We start from the raw sequence: 21892 nt of genomic DNA, 5'->3' as shown, positions 1-21892 counted from the left end.
TTGTGCTAGATATGACTCTAACCCAGTGGAGAGTATTCCCCTGATTCCCATTTACACAATTTTGTTAAGGCTCCTTGAACTGGACCAGTCATATAAGTACTGCGGCTACAAGAGCGAGTCAGAGGCTTGGAATTCTGCAGCAAGTAACTCCCCAAAGTCTGTCTACCATCTACAAGGCACAAGTCAGGAATGTGATGGAATACTCCCCAATTTTTTTTATTCATTCATGGGATGTAGGCATCACTGGCTATGCCAGCGTTTATCACCCATCCCTAATTGCCCTTGAGAAGGTGGTGGTGAGCTGCCTTCTTGAACTGTTGCAGCCCCTGTGGTATAGGTACACCCACAGTGCTGTTAGGGAAGGAGTTTCAGGATCTTGACCCAGCCTGGATGAGTGTAGCTCCAACATACTCAAGAAGCTCGACACTATCCAGGACAAAGTAGCCGCTTGGCATCCCATCCACCACTTTAAACGTTGACTTCCTCCACCACCAGTGCACACAGTAGCAATAATGTTGACCATATTTAAGATGCACCTAAAGCAACTTGTCAAACTTTCTTAAACAGCATCTTCAGAATCCATGACCTCTGCCACCTAGAAGGACAAGGGCAGCAGATAGGTGGGGACACCACCGCCTGCAAGTTCCCTCCAAGCCACTCACCATCCTGACTTGGAAATATATCACTGTTCCTTTACTGTCACTGGGTCAAAATCCTGGAACTCCCTCCCTAACAACACTGTGGGTGTACCTACACCACATGGACTGCAGAGGTTCAAGAAAGTGGCTCACTACCACCACCTCAAGGGCAATTAGAGATGGGCAATAAATCCTAGCCTAGCCAATTTTGCTCATATTCCATGAATGAATGAAAAAGAAAGGCCAACCTTCATTCTCCCATTGAGTGAGCTGTTTTGTTTCTGTAAATGTTGCCTTCTCCTTCCTTTAAGGATCATTTGCATTTGGGCTTCAGCTACTGGTGTATTTTTAAACTTGTCATAGTTAAGTATGCTTTGATGACAGTCACAGATATTTTGTTTAAATCAATTTACAATTTTTTATCAAGGAAGGCTTTAGATAAAAAAATTCTGTCAATTTACTTGGAATTTCTTCCTATTCTATATAACAGCTGTAATTGAGATTGAAATTTAGTCTGGAGATGAATTTTGCCAGTTAGGTCTATACCAATCACTATCTAAATCAGTATGCTTATCCTGTTTCTTTCATTGGTTTTCTTTTTAAATGCAGATGCTTGCTCGGAAGTCTGGCAACATCATCAATATGTCCTCTGTTGTATCCAGCATCAAAGGTGAATAATTTAGCACTGTCACCACGTATCTCACATTCTGACAGAAAATCAGGACAGGCTGCCTTTCTGATTAGTTCTCACTTTATCTTTTCTTCAAATGCATAATTTCCAGTGCGCACAATATGATTTGGCTGTTTATTTCCTCTTAATACTGCAACAACTGACCATTGAACTTTCTGCTGCCCTTATCCAATCACAAACCTAGTCCTGATCACCCATTGCACCCAATTTGCTGACCTACATTGGCTCCCAATCCACTGGAGCATTAAATTTAAAATTCTGATTTTGGTGTTTAAATCTCTTCATGGCCCTCTTCTTTCCTAATCTATAACCTCCTAGAGCATCCCAAAATACTCCCGTCTTCTGATTCTGACCTTTACTGCAATCCCTCTCTGTTCAGCCTGCCTTTGGCAGACATACCTTCTGTCACCTTAGATCTTTCACCTTTTCTAAAACCCTCCTTTAAAACTTACTTCATTGAGCCAGCTTTTGATCACCCCTACTGGTATCTTCTTGTTTGGCTTGTAGTCCATTTCCTTGATTGTACTTCAGTGAAATGCCTTGGGATATTTTTCTACATTAATTGCATTATATATATATAAATACAAACTTTTCTGAAATGACACTGTATGTGAGAGATATGTGTCTATCTCATTGAAATCTACAAAATACTTAAATAGACAGGGATAGACAGAGTAGATGCAGGTAAGGTGTTTCCCCTGGTTTAGTCTAGAACCAGGGGATGCAGTTTCAATATGCACGTATGCATAAATGGGGCTTTTTCTGATTGGCAGGATGTGACCAAAAGACCATAAGACATAGGAGCAGAAATTAGGCCATTCGGCCCATCAAGTCTGCTCCACCATTCAATCATGACTGATAAGTTTTTCAACCCCATTCTCCCGCCTTCTCCCCGTAACCTTTGATCCCCTTACCAATCAAGAACTTATCTATCTCGGTCTTGAATACACTCAATGACCTGGCCTCCACAGCCTTCTGTGGCAATGAATTAACAGACAAATGGAGTCCGCAAGGGTCTGAGCTGGAGCCTTAACTTTTTACAATTTATCAATGACTTAGATGAAGGGAGCGAAGATATGGTAGCTAAATTTGCAGATGACACAAAGATAGGTAGGAAAGTATGTTGTGAAGAGGACATAAGGAGGTTGCAGATGGATAAAGATAGGTTGAGTGAGTGAGCAAAAATCTGGCAGATGGAATATAACGTGGGAAAATGTGAAGTTGTTCACTTTGGAAGGAAGAATAAAAAGGCAGAGTATTACTTAAACGGAGAACAGCTGCAAGGTGCAGGGGGATCTAGGTGTTCTAGTATATGAGTCACAAAAAGTTACTATGCAGGTACAGCAGGCTTATGGAATGCTATCCTTTATTATGAGAGGAATTGAACATAAAAGTAAGGATATTATGCTTCAGTTATACAGGACATTGGTGAGACCACACCTTGAATACTGTGTGCAGTTTTGGACTCCTTATTTAAGGAAGGATGTGAATGCATTGGAGGTGGTTCAGGGGAGATTTACTAGATTGACACCAGGAATGAGTTGGTTGTCTTATCAAGAAAGATTGGACAGACTGGGCTTGTTTCCACTGGAGTTTAGAAGAGTGAGGGATGACTTGATTGAAGTATATAAGATCCTGAACTTGACAAAGTGGACATGGAAAGGATGTTTCCTCTTGTGGGTGAGTCCAGAACTAGGGGGCACTGTTTTAAAATTAGGCGTCACCCTTTTAGGACAGAGATGAAGAGAAATTTTTTCTTTTGGAGGGTTGTGGGACTTTGGAATTCTCTGCCTCAGAAGGTGGTGGAGGCGGGGTCATTGAATATTTTTAAGGCAGAGGTATATAGATTCTTGTTAGGTGTCATGAAGTTATTAATGTATATAATATTATTGGAAAATATGTTTCTTTTAAAATAGAGGTTTAGTCTGTGGGTGTGTCTTAATTGGATTAAAGCCAGCTGGTCTGGGTGCTTTGATGTGTACTAGTTTTGAAATGTAAGAGAGGAAGAGGGCATTTGCATTTTTTGAATAGAGCATTCAAGAAGTGGAGTGAAAACTACCACCTAGCTAGCAGAGACCAAGCAATATGTCTGTATTACTAATAAAATTGGTACTATGAAAGGGGTTTTATTGTTAAAAGATGGAGCTTAAAGAGGCTGGTGATACAATGAGAATTTACATTCAATGGGGCTGGTAGGTATAACTTCAGCAGTTTTGTGTGTGCAGGGCAGAGACAATGTGAGATCAAAAGCAGCTGTGAGCCTCCAACTGTTTCCACAGAACCAAAGTGAAAAGAACCTCATTTTGAATTTGTAAGGTGAAAATACTTTGTCTGGTGTGTGGTTAAGCCTATGGGTTGCAGTTGCCTTAATGGAGATTAGTTTGGGAATTTGTTAAAAGTTATGATATTAGTAATTTGTAGCCATGTGTATATATATTTTAACCTGTGTAAAATAATAAAATGTTTTTTAGTTTAATGTAAAACCTCGAGAACTGGTGGTCTGATTCCTGAATTTAGAGTCGCATCTCAAAAAACACTTAAAATTATAGGTTATGAAAGTTGTTTAGACTTTCCCCCTTAAATAACTCAGTTTTATCAACTGCTCGGTCATAACATTAGGCAAGGAATCAAAGGTTACCGGTGGTACACGGGAATGTGGAGTTTGAAACACAAGATCAGCCACAATCTTATTGAATGGTGGAGCAGGCTCGATGGACTGAATGGCCTACTCCTGCTCCTATGTTCCTATGTTTAACCATTGAGACTGAACAGTATCAATTCTCTTCCTACACTCTCCCAATCTTTTTTCATTTTCCAAAATGATCCTGCTGAATGAAAGAGCCTATGTTTACTAGATTACTAAAATAATTTGTATTTTAGAGAGGTGTGCTGGATGAAAAAATTGTTTTATCTGTGAACTATAGTTTAATTGTATATCCAACACTTCATTGTCTGTATGATTTTAGAAAATATTATTGCTTAGATGGCACATTTTGACCCATTGTGGAGAGTGTAACTGGAAGGTCCCAAGCTTTCCACATTCTTTGTCTTTTCATTTGGCAAAATCAATTTTCTGTTGTTCAGTGCAGTTGATATCAATGGATTGCTTAGGTCTGGCAAAATATATACAGAATGTTATTTAAACAAGATGGCAAACTAGATTTCACACCACTGGCACTCGGAATGTGCATTAGTGTTTGAGGGATTTTTCACTATAAATTTAGATAGAACTGACTGTTCAGATTATCTTTTTTGATATTCGATGCCTGGTGTTTCATTGTTTATTTCTGTAAGAGGTTTTGTGGATTTTTTTGGAGAGAGAATTATTCTGTTAATGGCTCTTCATATATTCCTTACAGGCGTTGTAAACAGATGTGTGTACAGTACCTCCAAGGCAGCTGTTATTGGACTGACTAAATCTGTTGCTGCAGACTTCATTGAACAAGGCATAAGATGCAACTGTGTATGCCCTGGTAAACGTGAAACTTTCTTTCTCATTTTATCAGGACTTTCCTGGTTGTACGACCATTGCCTGTCTCCATGGCAAATCTCTTGTACCCTTTCATTCGCATCATTATGACATTTCCATTCCTCACACTTGCATTATCTTACCCATAACACCCCACATTTTAGAATCATCACAGCATAGAATGCAGCTATTCGGCCCATTGTGTTGGTGTTGGCTCTTGTAAGGAGCAATTCATGTACTGGTGCTCCCCCGCCCTCTCCATATCCCTGCACCTTCCTGCTTTTCAGAAATTTAGAAAATGTAGAAAAATTTATGGCCCAGGAGGCCACACTGCCCATCGTATCTGTGCTGGCTGACATGAAGGATGAAGCAAGCTTGAGTAGAATCAGCTTCATATGTCGTGGCTCCATTGAGATGTAGAAATGGAATCATGAAGGATGACTAGACAGGAGTGGACCACAAATAGAGAAAGAAGAGGAGGATGAACTGGAGGTCAAGGAAGAAAAACCTGTGCTGTCACAGCTGATCCTCTTACCTTCCTCCTCTGAAAGTAATGATCTTCCCTTTCCCTTGAAAAATGTCTTTGCTCTGCTGGTGCCTCCTGGCTACCTAGCTAATGTGATTCCTATATACAAAAAGGGAGATAGAACAAAGCCAAGGCGCTATACCCAGTTAACCTAACATCGGCGATAGAAAAGATAATGGAATCCTTACTCCAAGATGTAATAGAGAAACATCCAAGAATAGTCAGTACAGATTTCAAAGCGAATGCTTTAGTTGCTTGATGAATGCTCATATTTGACCAACCTTTTTCAATACTTTCAAGAAGTAACAGAAAAAGTAGATGAGGGTAGTGCAGTAGTCATAATATATTTGGATTTTCAAAAGGTTTTCAATAAATTACAGCATCGCAGGCTCTTGACTAAAGTCAGAATATGTGGAATCAGGGACAAGGGGAAACTTCCATACCCAGAGGATGGTGAGAATGTGGAACTTGACACCACAAGGACTAGTTGAGGTGAATAGCAAAGAAACTTTTAAGGGAAAGTTGGATAAACACATGATGGAGATGTTGATGGGGTGAGATGGGGAAATGTGGGAGGGGTCTCATGTAGAACATAAACACCACCACAGACTAGTTCAGCCGAATTTCTGTGTAATTCTATGTAGTAAGTAGTGTGTTGTTTACCATCTGTCAGTACAGCCTTTGTTTTCAGCACAACATGACGTATTTCTTATCACAAGAAACACGTTACAATTATATGGTGATGTCATACAATATTTTATTGTTTTTATTTCCAAGGTACTGTAGATACGCCATCCCTGAGAGAGAGAATCCAAGCTCAGCCAAATCCACAACAGGTAGATGTATAAGGGCTATTAACACCATATCACACTCTGAGCTTCAATGGGCTTTAATTGTGTAGCCCTATCTTTGCTATTTTAGAAAGTAGTTTACCCATTCAGAAGTTGCAATTGTGGAATTAGTGTTAGAGTAAATGATGAACAGTGGCTTACTAATAAATAGATGTAGTTGAAGGCATAGGCAGATACATGTGGTTTTAATTTTTGGAGGCAGGTGATTGCTAGTTATAAAAACAAAAAATGCTCGAAATACTCAGCAGGTTGGGCAGATCTAAAATTGTTGAACTCTGCTTCCATTTTGTTTTTGTGTTTTTTTTACATCTGGTTTGTATTTTCTTGTTTCTTTCTTTATTTTAAGTCATAAGATCACAAAAAATAGGAGCAGGAGTAGGCCATTTGGCCCCTTGAACCTGTTCCGTCATTCAGTAAGATCTTGGCTGATCTGATTGTGGCCTTAACTCCACTTTCCTGTCTGCCCCCCATAATCCTGGACTCCCTTGAGATCAAAAACCTGTCCAACTCAGCCTTGAACATATTCAATGTCCCAGCCTCCACTGGTCTCTGGGGAAGATAATTCCAAAGAATGACCCTTTGGGAGAAGAAATTCCTCCTCACCTATTATTTTGCTTTGCATTTAGACAGCTGCTATCCACCCATTCACGCCTCATCTAGACACATCTTTTGTTTCTTCACTATACCCATTGCCACTGCCTTTGGATTTTGCACCATGAAGCCTCTTATCGTTTAATCTCTCCTTACCTTCCACCCTATCACAGACCTTCCCTTTTGTTCTTCCTCCCCCCTCCCCACTTTCACTTGCTCAAAACCTATTACATTTCTATCTTTCCCAGTTCCACTGAAAGGTCTGAAATGCTAACTCTATTTCTCTCTCCACAGATGCTAACTGACCTGCTGAGTATTTCCAGCATTTTCTGTTTTGGTTTTAGATTTCCAGAATCTGCAGTATTTTGCTGCTGTATATTAACTTGTTGCCACCTCTGAACGTTGACACATGCTTGCCTCATCAACTCTTACAATGTGCACACCTGTAATGCTTGGCCACTTTGTGGAACTGGCAGAATGAAACACAAGAGAAACATAAGCATTGGTTGAACCGGCCAGAAACCAACCCGCTTCTGGAAGGTTAGCCAGGAGATTAAAGTTCACTTCATAAAACAAGACTGCATTCCTTGGCGGCTTCTTTCCAGCATGTTAGAAGGAGAAATTCTTTTATGAAACGAGTGGCAGGCAAGCCCCTGAGAGGTGCTTCCCTCCCTAACAGCACTGTGGGTGTACCTACACCACATGGACTGCAGCAGCTCACCACCACCTTCTCAAGGGCAATTAAGGATGGGCAATAAATGCTGGCCCAGCCAGTGACGCCCACATCCCAAGAGCGAATAAATTTTTAAAAAGGTGGGAATGAAAAAGGAAAAGCTGTTCCTCAGCGGTGCCTGGAGCGTTGCAAAAGACGCTGCCAGGTATGGAGAAGCAGGACCTGGAGACAGTGCAGAAAGTGCTTCACTGACACCCTGAGATAATAAGAGTGAATACTGCTCTTCATTATTCTCTCTTTCTCTACAATACATGGTAGGTGTGGTTCCCAGCAACTACAGGCCAGTCAGCTTAACTTTGGTGGAAATTAGTATATATCTCATGGCAACCCTGGCCAACATTAATCTTCTGATCAATGCCACCCAAAATAGTTTAGCTGGTCATTCACCTATGTTTGTGAGAGCTTGCTATATGCCAGTCGGCTGCTGCATTTGCCACTTAAAACACTGACTACACACACCATGAGTAAGGAGGTATTATATGAATGCAGTCTTTATTTTCTTGCTTTTACATTATCAGTTTGATTATGTATTAATGGCTCATACCATTTGTAGAGATACAATTTTTGATCTTCCTTGCTAGGCTGAGAATAAAAATGCAAATTTTGTTAATTATTCATCACATAATTTACATCATTTGGTTGATGCAATCTTTGAACCATAGAATCAGGAATGTTTATAGCACAGGAGGAGGCCATTTGGCCCATCATGGCTCTGCCAGCTATTTGATCAAATACTGAAAAACTGGACCACTGTCCCGCCTTCTCCCCATTGTCCTGCGACTTCCGATGTTTGACTTATCCTTTTTTCCCTTAAAAGATGCAGTAGTCTTTTCAACTATCTCCATGATGAGACATTCTTGGCCCCTAGCAAGATGCTGTTTATATTAAAGTCTGCTTTATTTCGATAAGTTTGTTGATTAGTTTTGTATATTCATTCTCACTGAACATGTTCCCATTTTGAGTAAATCTATCCAGAGACTTTAGCAAGACTATGGTAACAAAACCTGTTAGGACAACTATCTCTGCATGTTTTTTGTATGTAACATTGTTACAGACAGAATTTGTGTGGTCTATTCTGGTCTGTAATCAGGATGATTGTGTGTAAGGCGTGTGAATACCTTACCCATAGAATGATTTTTTTCTAATTTAAAATAAAATCCAGCAGCAGGCTTTTTGGTGATTTTTAAAAATAAAAAAGGTTATTTATTATCACACACTTGCCCTGGATATTTAAACAGTGAAATCTCAATCACTTGTTTCACTCACACTATCACACGCAAAGATTAAATATAGATGAGGTTAAAACCGTAATTATAAAACAAAAAGCCAAGTTTCTACATCAATGCAGGCCTGATAATGCCTTAGTTGGAGTAAAGATCTTTTAGAAACAAAGAATTCTCACGAACCTGCAAAACCTCTTGGAGACAAATAGCCAGGACATTGGTTCTCAGGTGGACTTGGAAACTGAAACAAGTACAGTACTTTGGCTCTATCAGCTATGATGGTTCAGATATTTCAGATGTTTTTGTTGTTTCAGATGTTTCTTGCCGTCAGATTTGCTTTGTTCAGGTTGTATTATACTGCAGTTCCCGAAAATTAGTTTCAGTCACATGACTGCAGGGTTAACACTTCTGAGGCCCAGACCACCACAATACAATAGCAGTTAACAATAGTCATTCACTCTTATCTGTGCTCCAATTTCAGCTCAAATATTCTTCTTTGTCCAATGTGACACTCTGAGACCAACAGTCTAGAGATCCCATTTTCCTCAAACACTGGTTCATCTTTAAACAATGGGATGTTTAAACTTCACAGGTGGTTGCAAATTTCCTTTATTCAGGTCCATGTTTAATTAAATATTGGCCACAGAATAAAATCCTGTTCAGAGTTTAAATATCCATAGTCACATGTTGTAGCCATCTTAACAGGTTTTGTGGCCACTTTCATAAAATATGCTCTCACAGTCCATAATAGCTAAAATCCTCATATTTGTACTAAGCACGACAACTGTATATTTAAACAATTGGTATTTCCTCCCATCCAGGCTTTGCAACAATTCCTGGAGAGACAGAAGACTGGTAGAATGGCCACTGCCGAGGAGGTGGCCCACCTTTGTGTGTATCTGGCATCTGATGAAGTATGTAGCAAATCAATGACTTAAAAAGCTGTTCATGGTATAGATCTATAACCTAAAATTGTAAATTCTGTAATGTGGCAGGAATGCAGAGAGTGGCTGTGATTTTCCTCTTTCAGAAGAAGTTAGAAAGTTCCATATTCCAACGTTCAGGAAATTATCGGTTGGAAGCCCAGAATATTTGAATGCTGTCCCGGTGGACAATCCACCCGCCCCCAACAAAGTGATTTCTAGTTGAAGATCATTCCCAGCAATCATTTAGCCTTTGGGAAACCCACAATACAACGCACAGGGGCATTTACACTCTACCATGAGTTGTCAATGCTAACAGATCTTGGAGTTTTTAATTAGGATTTATCAACCAATGAAGCAACAGCACTAAGAACAGCCCTTTCCAAATGTTCAGATCCACACATTCAAACCAGGAAATAGGAAGTGTAGGAACAAAACTGGCCTGTGCTTTGAGGGCTGGACTGATTGAGGTCATTGGACCACATGCTGGATGCGCCTTGATAAAAGCAATGCAAATGAAACAATTTATATGACTAGACGATATCTCAATGTTAAGCAGAGAAAGTCAAGACCAAGTGCAACGTTCAGATCATGCAGGGTTAAGGGGTGAGGTGGCAATTAGAACTGGGGTGGGGTGGAAACAGACAAGTACAGGGCAGGGGATGGGGAACAGGTGGGAAATGAGGAGAGAGGGAATAGGAGCCAGAGAGGGGAAAAGAGAGGGGATGGAGATACATAGAGGAAACTCCTTGGTGGGTTTGCTTTGTGAGGAAATGAACTCATTGCATCCTAGAGGACCAGGATTATCTGGACACCCAAGATTCTCCATCCGTGGGTGATTTTTGACATGAGTAGTGATTGGGGAGGTGATAGGGGCACCGGAGGGCAGGAGATAATGGTTGGGAGGGTGGGCGGTGAGAGGGGAAGAAAGTGTAGTGAAGGTGGAGAGTTGGCATTCAGGGGAAAGAGATGGTGGTTGTGGTGGGAGAGCGTGGTTGGGACGGTACAGCATGGTCAGTGGTTGGGGGAGAAGATGGTGATCAAGAGGAAAGCATTGTTAGGGTCAGGACAATGGTGGATGAGGGGGCGGAGATGATGGGCAGGGAGGAGAGTGTGGTTGGGGGGGAAGATGGTGATTGGGAGAAAGTGTGGTTAGTCGGGGGAGAGCGCGTTTTCAAAGGAGGGCTGGGAGAACTGGTCAATCATGGGAAGGGGAACAGGTAAGCTTGTTGGTCTTTGGCCCACTAGCAGTGCTGGAAAGGCACTTACTGCATAGATCCTGCTCATCTCGCCCCCTTTTGCCTTCTTGGCTTTCTGAGCCTATGAAATGGGTAAAAATGAAAAAGATTTTACTGACCCACCTTCCTCCTGAGACCCTATTTGTCTCCTCCCTCTCATCCCACCTCCATTAAAATCAAATGTGGACAAGTTGGGTTTTTTTTTAAACCATTTTTACTTCTCAACACCCCCTCCCTCCAAACCCAACGTTCCTGGGGGTTAATAATGTTCCCTGCCCTGCCTCTCCTACCCAGTTATAAAGTCAACTAAAACAAAAACAGAAAATGCTGGAAGAACTCAGCAAGTCTAGCAGCATCTGTGAAGAGAGAAACAGAGTTAACGTTTCAAGTTCACTCTGAAGAAGGGTCATGCAGACTCGAAACATTAACACTGTTTCTCTCCACAGATGTTGTTAGATCTGCTGAGTTTTTCCAACATTTTCTGTTTTTGTTTCAGATTTCAAGAATCCACAGTACTGTGCTTCTATCTTAGTGTTTAATTCACTGCTGCTTCTCTCCCAGGAATGCCAACCTTGAAGAGGTACCTGCTGTTCTATCCAACAGGATTTCTGTTTGCCTCTTTTGCCCTGTTCACCCTCATTGTTTTCCATTTCCCTCCTGGTGTTTGACAAGATGTTTACCAAAACTCGCTTTCACGGCCATAGAGTCATGGAGTCATAGAGGTCTATAGCACAGAAAAAGGCCCTTTGGCCCATCGAGTCTGCACCGGTCAAACAAGTACCTAACTATTCTAATCCCATTTTCCGGCACTAGGCCCATACCCTTGTATGCCATGGCAGCGCAAGTGCATATCCAAATACTTCTTAAATGTTATGAGGGTTTCTGCCTCTACCACCCTTTCAGGCAGTGAGTTCCAGATTCCCACCACCCTCTGGGTGAAAAAATTCTTCCTCACATCCCCTCTAAACCTCCCGACCCTTACCTTAAATCTCTGCCCCCAGGTTATTGATCCCTCCACTAAGGGGAAAAGTTCCTTCCTGTCTCTCTGCCCCTCATAATTTTATACACCTCAGTCATATCCCCCCCTCAATTTCCTCTGCTCCAGGGAAAATAACCCCAGTCTATCCAATCTCTCCTCATAACTAATACTCTCCAGCCCAGGCAACATCCTGGTAAGTCTCCTCTGCACTCTCTCTAGTGCAGTCACATCCTTCCTATAATGCGGATTCCAGAACTGCACGTAATACTCTAGCTGTGGCCTAACCAGCGTTTTATACAGTTCCAGCATAATCCTCCTGTCCTTGTATTCTATGCCTCGGCTAATAAAGGCAAGTATTTCATATGCCTTCTTAACCACCTTATCTACCTGTTCCACTACCTTAAGGGACCGGTGGACATGCACACCTAAGTCCCTCTGATCCTCAGTAATTCCCAGGGTCCTACCATTCATTGTGTATTCCTGTGCCTTGTTTGTCCTGCCCAAGTGTATCATCTCACACTTCTCCAGATTAAATACCATTTGCCACTGATCAGCCCATCTGACCAGCCCATCTATATCCTCCTGTAATCTAAAGCTATCCTCCTCACTATTTATCACCCCACCAATTTTCGTGTCATCTGCAAACTTACTGATCAACCCTCCTACGTTCAAGTCTAAATCGTTTATATATACCACAAATAGCAAGGGACCCAACACCGAGCCCTGTGGAACCCTACTGGACACAGGCATCCAGTCACAAAAACACCCCTCTACTTCCTGCCTCTCAGTCAATTCTGGATCCAATTTGCCAAATTGCCTTGGATCCCATGGGCCCTTACCTTCCTTATCAGTCTCCCATGCGGGACCTTATTAAAAGCCTTGCTGAAGTCCAATTAGACTATGTAAAATACATTGTCCTCATCTACACACCTGGTCAGCCTTTGAAAAATTCAATCAAATTGGTCAGACATGACCTCCCCTTAACAAAACCATGCTGACTGTCCTTGATTGATCCCTGCCTCTCCAAGTGTAGATTAATTCTGTCCCTCAGAATTGCTTCCAATAGTTTCCCCACCACTGAGGTTAGACTGACTGGCCTGTAGTTCCCTGGTTTATCCCTTCCTCCCTTCTTGAATAATGGTACCACATTGTCTGTCCTCCAGTTCTCTGGTACCTCTCCTGTGGCCAGAGAGGTATTGAAAATTATTGCCAGCGCCCCTGCTATCTCCTCCCTTGCCTCATTCAACAGCCTGGGATACGTTTCACCCGGGCCTGGAGATTTATCTACTTTTAAGCCTGCCAGAGCACTTAGAACTCCTCCCTTTCTATGCTAATTTCTTTAATTATATCACAGTCCTTCTGCCTGATTTCCATACCCATGTCGTCCCTCTCACTTGTGAACACCAACACAAAGTATTCATTTAGAACCCTACCTACGTCTTCTGGCTCCACACACAAATTACCACTGTGGTCCTTAATGGGCCCTAATCTTTCCCTAGTTATCCTCTTACTGTTAATGTACCTGTAAAATAACTTTGGATTTTCCTTTATTATTCCCCCCCCTCCCAACTTTGCTGCATGAATATTTAGTATTTCTGGAATGCTATTAGTATTTTCTACCGTGAAGACTGATGCAAGACTGATTATTGTTTCCCCAGCCTCATCTCTAAGAGGCCTATGTTCACTGTGGCCTTTCTCTTCCTTTTTATATATTTATAGAAGCTTTTACTGTCCGTCTTTATATTACTTGCTAGTTTACCCTCAAAGTTTATTTTCTCCCTCTATTTATTTTTTGGTCGTCTTTTGTTGGTTTATAAAACTTTCCCAATCCTCTGGTTTACCACTAATCTTTGCCACATTGTATGTTTTTTCTTTCAACTTGATACTATCCTTAACTTCCATGGTTAACCATGGTTGGTTTACCCCCTTCCTAGAATCCTTCTTCCTCACTGGGATAAATCTTTGTTGTGAGTCATGAACTATTTTCTTAAATGTCTGCCAATGTTCATTAACCATCTTTTCTGCTAAACTCCTTTCCCAGTCCACTCCAGCCAACTCTGCCCTAATTCCTTTGTAATTACCCTTATTTAAGTTTAGCACAGTTGCTTCCAACCAAAGTTTCTCATTCACAAACTGAACGCCAAATTCTACCACTGTTTCTTAGGGGATCTTTCACTCAGATCATTTATTAAGCCATATTTCTTTCCTCAGTGACTGTCTCCGTCTGACTTACCCCACGTGGATTCCAACTATAGTTCCATCCCTCATGTTTTGAATCCACCCAGGATTACAGGTATCTCCGGGACATACAACACTCCTCGAACTGTTGTTCTCACCACATCCTGAGATCCACACACAATGCCATATGCTGCCAAAAGTACAGACTCGACCTCTCCCTCCAGCAGCACCGACTCAGCCTATCTCAAAGCTTCCTTGTCCCCAGTTTCATTTCATTCTTCGTCTCATCCAACACCTTAACAAGAACCTTTTTCTCTTCCTTTCAGGTGCTAAGGAAGGCAAAATTTTCAAACTCTGAAGAAGAGTCATATGGACTTGAAGTGTTAACTGTTTCTGTCTCCACAGATGCTGCTAAGCCTGCTGAGTTTTTCCAGCATTTTCTGTTTGTTTTTCAGATTTCCAGCATCTGTAGTGTTTTGGTTTTATAAAGTTAACTAAATTGTTTCCAACACTACTTCACACAATTCATATTCACCCCCAGTTTCCACATTCACCGCCAACCACCAGCTTCCACATTCACCCCCAGCTTCCGCATTCACCCCCAGCTTCCACATTCACCGCCAGCTTCCATATTCACCCCCAGCTTCCATATTCACTCCCAGCTTCCACATTCACCGCCAGCTTCCATATTCACCGCCAGTTTCCACATTCACCGCCAGCTTCCACATTCACCGCCAGCTTCCATATTCACCGCCAGTTTCCACATTCACCGCCAGCTTCCATATTCACCCCCAGCTTCCATATTCACCGTCAGCTTCCACATTCACCGTCAGCTTCCACATTCACCGCCAGCTTCCATATTCACCGCCAGCTTCCACATTCACCCCCTAGTTTCCACATTCACCCCCAGCTTCCATATTCACCCCCAGTTTCCACATTCACCGCCAACCACCAGCTTCCACATTCACCGCCAGCTTCCACATTCACTGCCAGCTTCCGCATTCACCCCCCAGTTTCCACATTCACCCCCAGTTTCCACATTCACCCCCAGCTTCTGCAGACACCCCCAGCTTCCACATTCACCCCCAGTTTCCACATTCACCCCCAGTTTCCACATTCACCCCCAGCTTCCACATTCACCCCCAGCTTCTGCAGACACCCCCAGCTTCCACATTTACCCCCAGTTTCCACATTCACCCCTAGCTTCCACATTCACCCCCCAGTTTCCACATTCACCCTCCAGTTTCCACATTCACTCCCAGCTTCCACATTCACCCCCAGCTTCCACATTCACCCCCAATTTCCACATTCACCCCCAGTTTCCACATTCAGCCCCAGTTTCCACATTCAGCCCCAGTTTCCACATTCAGCCCCAGTTTCCACATTCAGCCCCAGTTTCCACATTCACCCCCCAGTTTCCACATTCACCTCCAGTTTCCACATTCACCCCCAGCTTCCACATTCACCCCCCAGTTTCCACATTCACCCTCCAGTTTCCACATTCACCCCCAGTTTCCACATTCACCTCCAGTTTCCACATTCACTCCCAGCTTCTACAGACACACGTTAAAAGCAAAATACCGTGGATGCTGGAAATCTGAATTAAAAACAGAAAATGCTGGAAAATCTCAGCAAGTCTGGCAGCATCTGTGGAGAGAGAAACAGAATTAACGTTTTGAGTCCGTATGACTTTTCTTCAGAACACACTGAATCCCAGTGAAGAAGCACACTGGATTCAAAATGTTAACTCTGTTTCCCTCTCCACAGATGCTGCCAGACCAGCTGAGATTTTCCAGCGCTTTGTTTTTATCCACCAGACACAACTCTTTCATGAACAAAAAGCCTTCCCTACTCTGCCATGCTCTGCTCTATCTGAAGTTTTGACAGTCATACTTAAGATGGCGCCAGGTCCTCATTCATGAGGTTGTCATGTTAAAGCTACTTTTTTCTATTGGAATGCATCCTTTGGGTTCTCTTAAACAAAAATAAAAATACCTGGAAAAACTCAGCAGGTCTGGCAGCATCTGCGGAGAGGAACACAGTTTACGTTTCGAGTCCATATGACTCTTCAGCAGAACTAAGTAAAAATAGAAAAGAGGTGAAATATAAGCTGGTTTAAGGGGGGGATGGGGGGGGACAGGTAGAGCTGGATAGAGGGCCAGTGATAGGTGGAGATAGCCAAAAGATGTCATAGACAAAAGGACAAAGAGGTGTTGAAGGTGGTGATATTATCTAAGGAATGTGCTAATTAAGGGTAGAAAGCAGGACGAGCAAGGTACAGATAGACCTAGTGGGGGTGGGGTGGGGTGAAGGGAAGGGATCGAAATAGGCTAAAAGGTAGAGATAAAACAATGGAAGGAAATACATTTAAAAATAATGGAAATAGGTGAGAAAAGAAAAATCTATATAAATTTATGTAAAAAAAAAGGGGGGGGCTCGGAAAGGGGGTGGGGTTGGAGGCGAGAGTTCATGATCTAAAATTGTTGAACTCAATATTCAGTCCGGAAGGCTATAAAGTGCCTCGTCGGAAGATGAAATGCTGTTCCTCCAGTTTGCATTGAGCTTCACTGGAACATTGCAGCAGGCCAAGTACGGACATGTGGGCATGACAGCAGGGTGGAGTGTTGAAATAGCAAGTGACAGGGAGGTCTGGGTCATGCTTGCGGACAGACCGAAGGTGTTCTGTAAAGCAGTCACCCAATCTGCATTTGGTCTCTCCAATGTAGAGGAGACCGCATTGGGAGCAACGAATGCATTAGACTAAATTGAGGGAAGTGCAAGTGAAATGCTGCTTCACTTGAAAGGAGTGTTTGGGCCCTTGGACGGTGAGGAGATGGGAAGTAAAGGGACAGGTGTTGCACCTTCTGCGGTTGCATGGGAAGGTGCAGTGGGATGGGGTTGAGGTGTAGGGGGTGATGGAGGAGTGGACCAGGATGTCTCGGAGGGAACGATCCCTGCGGAATGCTGCTGGGGGTGGGGGCGGGTGCGGGTGAAGGGAAGATGTGTTTGGTGGTGGCATCATGCTGGAGTTGGCGGAAATGGCGGAGGATAATCCTTTGAATATGGAGGCTGGTGGGGTGACAAGTGAGGACAAGGGGGACCTTATCATGGTTCTGGGAGGGAGAGGAAGGTGTGAGAGCAGATGCGCGGGAGATGGGCCAGACACGGTTGAGGGCCCTGTCAACCACTGTGGGTGGAAAACCTCAGTTAAGGAAGAAGGAAGACATGTCAGAGGAACTGTTTTTGAAAGTGGCATCATCAGAACAGATGCAACAGAGGCGAAGGAACTGAGAGAATGGGATAGAGTCCTTACAGGAAGCGGGTGTGAGGAGCTGCAGTCAAGGTAGCGTGGGAGTCGGTAGGCTTGTAATGAATATTGGTGGACAGTCTATCACCAGAAATTGAGACAGAGAGGTCAAGGAAGGGAAGGGAAGTGTCAGAGATGGACCACGTGAAAATGATGGAGGGGTGGAAATTGGAAGTAAAATTAATAAATTTTTCCAGGTCCAGACAAGAGCATGAAGCAGCACCGAAGCAATTATCGATGTACCGGAGAAAAAGTTGTGGGAGGGGTCCGGAGTAGGACTGGAACAAGGAATGTTCCACATACCCCATAAAGAGACAGGCATAGCTGGGGCCCATGTGGGTACCCATCGCCACACCTTTTATTTGGAGGAAGTGAGAGGAGTTTAAGGAGAAATTGTTCAGCGTGAGAACAAGTTCAGCCAGACGGAGGATAGTGGTAGATGGGGATTGTTCAGGCCTCTGTTCGAGCAAGAAGCGGAGAGCCCTCAGACCATCCCAGTGGGGGATGGAAGTGTAGAGGGATTGAACATTTTGTTTAAGAGAACCCAGAGGATGCATTCCAATAGAAAAAAGTAGCTTTAACATGACAACCTCATGAATGAGGACCTGGCGCCATCTTAAGTACGACTGTCAAAACTTCAGATAGAGCAGAGCATGGCAGAGTAGGGAAGGCTTTTTGTTCATGAAAGAGTTGTGTCTGGGAGATAAAAACAAAGTGCTAGAAAATCTCAGCTGATCTGGCAGCATCTGTGGAGAGAGAAACAGAATTCACATTTCTTCTTAAACTCCTCTCACTTCCTCCAAATAAAAGGTGTGGCTATGGGTACCCGCATGGGCCCCAGTTATGCCTGTCTCTTTATGGGGTATGTGGAACATTCCTTGTTGCAGTCCTACCCCAGCCCCCTCCCACAACTCTTTCTCCGGTACATCGATGATTGCTTCGGTGCTGCTTCATGCTCTCGTCTGGACCTGGAAAAATGTATTAATTTTGCTTCCAATTTCCACCCCTCCATCGTTTTCACATGGTCCATCTCTGACACTTCCCCTCCCTTCCTTGACCTCTCTGTCTCAATTTCTGGTGATAGACTGTCCACCAATATCCATTACAAACCTACCGACTCCCACAGCTACCTCGACTACAGCTCCTCACACCCCGCTTCCTGTAAGGACTCTATCCCATTCTCTCAGTTCCTTCGCCTCTGTTGCATCTGTTCTGATGGTGCCACTTTCAAAAACAGTTCTTCTGACATGTCTTCCTTCTTCCTTAACCGAGGTTTTCCACCCACGCTGGTTGACAGGGCCTTCAACCTTGTCCAGCCCATCTCCTGCGCATCCGCCCTCACAACTTCCTCTCCCTCCAAGAAACATGATAGGATCCCCCTTGTCCTCACTTATCACCCCACCAGCCTCCATATTTAAAGGATCATCCTCCGCCATTTCCGCCAACTCCAGCATGATGCCACCACCAAACACATCTTTCCTCCACCACCCCCCCCACCCCCCAGCAGCATTCCGCAGGGATTGTTCCCTCCGGGACACCCTGGTCCACTCCTCCATCACCCCCGACACCACAACCCCCTCCCACGGCACCTTCCCATGCAACTGCAGAAGGTGCAACACCTGATCCTTTACTTCCCCTCTCCTCACCGTCCAAGGGCCCAAACACTCCTTTCAAGTGAAGCAGCATTTCACCTGCACTTCCCTCAATTTAGTCTACTGCATTCATTGCTCCCAATGCAGTTTTCTCTACATTGGAGAGACCAAACGCAGAGTGGTCGACTGCTTTGCAGAACACCTTTGGTCTGTTCGCAAGCATGACCCAGACCTCCCTGTGGCTTGCCATTTCAACACTCCCCCCTGTTCTCATGTCCGTCCTTGGCCTGCTGCATTGTTCCAGTGAAGCTCAACGCAAACTGGAGGAACAGCACTTCATTTTCTGACTAGGCACTTTACAGCCTTCCGGACTCAGTATTGAGTTCAACAATTTTAGATCTCCTCCATCCCCACCCCCTTTCCGACCACCCCCCTTTTTTCCAATAATTTATATAGATTTTTCTTTTCCCACCTATTTCCATTATTTTTAAATGTATTTCCTTCCATTGTTTTATCTCTACCTTTTAGCCTATTTCGATCCCTTCCCTTCACCCCACCCCACCCCCACTAGGTCTATCTGTACCTTGCTTGTCCTGCTTTCTACCCTTAATTAGCACATTCCTTAGATAATATCACCACCGTCAACACCTCTTTGTCCTTTTGTCTATGACATCTTTTGGCTATCTCCACCTATCACTGGCCCTCTATCCAGCTCTACCTGTCCCACCCCCCTTAAACCAGCTTATATTTCACCTCTCTTCTATTTTTACTTAGTTCTGTTGAAGATTCATACGGACTAGAAACATTAACTGTGTTCCTCTCTGCAGATGCTGCCAGACTTGCTGAGTTTTTCCAGGTATTTTTATTTTTATTTTTGTTTTGGAGTTCCAGCATCTGCAGTTTTGTGCTTTTACCTTTGGGTTCTCTTTGTGTTTATTCTATAAGCTGTAAGCCAAATTTAAAATTAATTCTAAATTACAAGATGATTTTTATGTTTGTTTGTATTTGCAGTCAGCCTATGTGACTGGAAAAGAATTTATCATCGATGGAGGATGGAGCTTGTGATTATTATAAGGCACAGATGGTGAACAATACAAATTACCTGATTCAACTCAGCCAGCTGGAGATGGTATTCTTGCACTTATGAATGGATGACTTGTCATTTTTCAGTTCTGTACATTTGAAACTGATTTTTTCAATGTGACTCTCCAGACAGGGACTCACCCACCAGGACTGCAGTTCAGCCTATCATCTAACTACTTGCCACATATTTAAATCCCTAATGAAATTCCCAAAAAGTCTGTGCCATAGAAGCATGCATGCAGAAAATCATCCACATAGATAATGATACAGCACAGAAGGAGACCAGTCAGCCCACTGTGCCTGTGCCAGCTCTTTGAAACAGCTATTCAATTGATTCCACTCCCCTGCCCTTTCCTCTTAACCCTCCAAATTCTCTCTTTTCAAATAGTTAACCAATCTCCTTTTGAAGTTGCTGTTGAATCTGCTTTCATCACTCTTTCAGGCAGTGCATTCCAGATCTTAACAACTTGCTGATTTAAAAAAAATGTTTGTTCCTTATTCTGCATTGCCTCTGGTTCCATTTACCAGTCACAGTAAATCTTTGTTCTCTGGTTATTGACCCTTATTTACTTAATGATTTTGAACCCGTCCATCAAATTTTCCCTTTCTCTGATCTAAGGACAGCAACTCCAGTTTCTCAAGATTTTCCACATAACTAACCAATCTACTAAATTTCCTTAATAAAAACAGAAAATGCTGGAAAAACCTGGCAGCATCTGTGGAGAAAGAAACAGAGTTAACGTTTTAAATCTGTATGACTCTGCTCCAGAGTGACACGGACTTGAAACGTTAACTGTTTCTCTCTCCACAGATGCTGCCAGAGCTGCTGAGTTTTTCCAGCATTTTCTGTTTTTATTGCAGATTTCCAGCATCTGCAGTATTTTGCTTTTACTAAATTTCCCTTGTGCCCTCACTAAGGCCTTGACCTCCTTTCTAAGGTGTGGGGCCTAGAATTGAGCTAATTATACCATTCCCATCTCTAAGAGAGAAAAGCAAAGACTTGCATTTATATAGTGGCCTTTCATGTTCACTGGACATCCCAGAGCTGTTTATAGCCCATGACGTAGTCACTGTTGCCATGTAGAAAATATGGCAACCAATTTGTGGAAAGCAAGCTCCCACAAACAGCAATGTGGTAATGACCAGATAATTTTTTTGTGCTTTTGATTGAGGGATAAATATTGGCCATGACGCCAGGGAGAAACTCCCTACTCTTCTTCGAAATAGTACCATGAGATCTGAGAGGACAGGTTGAGCCTCCCTCAGTTTAACATCTTGTCCGAAAGATGGCATCTCCCAACAGTGCAGGACTCCCTCGGTACTCCACTGGAGCGTCAGCTTTGCTTTTTGTGCTCAAGTTCTAGAATGGAATTTGAACCCACGGTCTTCAGAGGCAAGAGTGCTTCCAACTAAGCCACAGCTGACATTTAAGGAGGATTGTAAGATTGTGTCTGGAGCTTCCACAATTCCCACTTGTATTTCCATCAATAGCCTAGGATGCATCCCATCAAGGCCAAGTGGCTTTTCTACTTTGAGCATTGTCAACCATATCTCTATCTATTTTTATCCTGTCCAATTTCTCTCCTCCCTCTTATATTGTGACCTTGGCAACATTCTCTTATTTAGTGAATACAAATGAAAAGTACTCACTTCAGCCTAAGATCTCCTTTTTCATCTCCAATCAGCCTTCCTTTGACTATCCTTTTTATATGCTTATGGAAGATTTTTTGATTCCCTTTTTATGTCATCTGCTAATCTATTCTCAGACACTCTCTTTGGTCCTCATTTCCTTTCTCAGTTCTCCTCCATTCTTCTACTGCATTATGAACCTGTCTCATTTTCTATTTCAGTTTAATCTCTATATCTTTAA

At 43.0% G+C, this 21892-nt stretch overlaps 1 protein-coding gene across 2 annotated transcripts in view; it reads left to right on the top strand.

Annotated features, from left to right (window-relative positions):
- bdh2 (3-hydroxybutyrate dehydrogenase, type 2) overlaps positions 1–21892 on the top strand; it is a 75778-nt gene that overhangs the window by 38988 nt on the left and 14898 nt on the right. The window contains exons 6-10 of one of the 2 annotated variants that reach the window (XR_005943501.1): positions 1248–1308; positions 4689–4802; positions 6102–6160; positions 9544–9636; positions 19951–20068. Coding sequence is in view for 1 of the 2 variants with exons in the window: in XM_041191164.1 (XP_041047098.1) it covers positions 1248–1308; positions 4689–4802; positions 6102–6160; positions 9544–9636; positions 19951–20004 (381 nt within the window). In the remaining variant the exon portion in view is untranslated. Of the gene's footprint in view, positions 1–1247; positions 1309–4688; positions 4803–6101; positions 6161–9543; positions 9637–19950; positions 20716–21892 lie in introns of those variants that run through there. The other variant, XM_041191164.1, reaches the window with a different exon arrangement.

The sequence above is a fragment of the Carcharodon carcharias genome, chromosome 1 (genome assembly GCF_017639515.1).
Source record: "Carcharodon carcharias isolate sCarCar2 chromosome 1, sCarCar2.pri, whole genome shotgun sequence".
Classification (NCBI taxonomy): Eukaryota; Metazoa; Chordata; class Chondrichthyes; order Lamniformes; family Lamnidae; genus Carcharodon; species Carcharodon carcharias.
The sequence above is the reverse complement of the archived record's forward strand: the minus strand, read 5'-3'. Positions and strand labels throughout refer to the sequence as shown.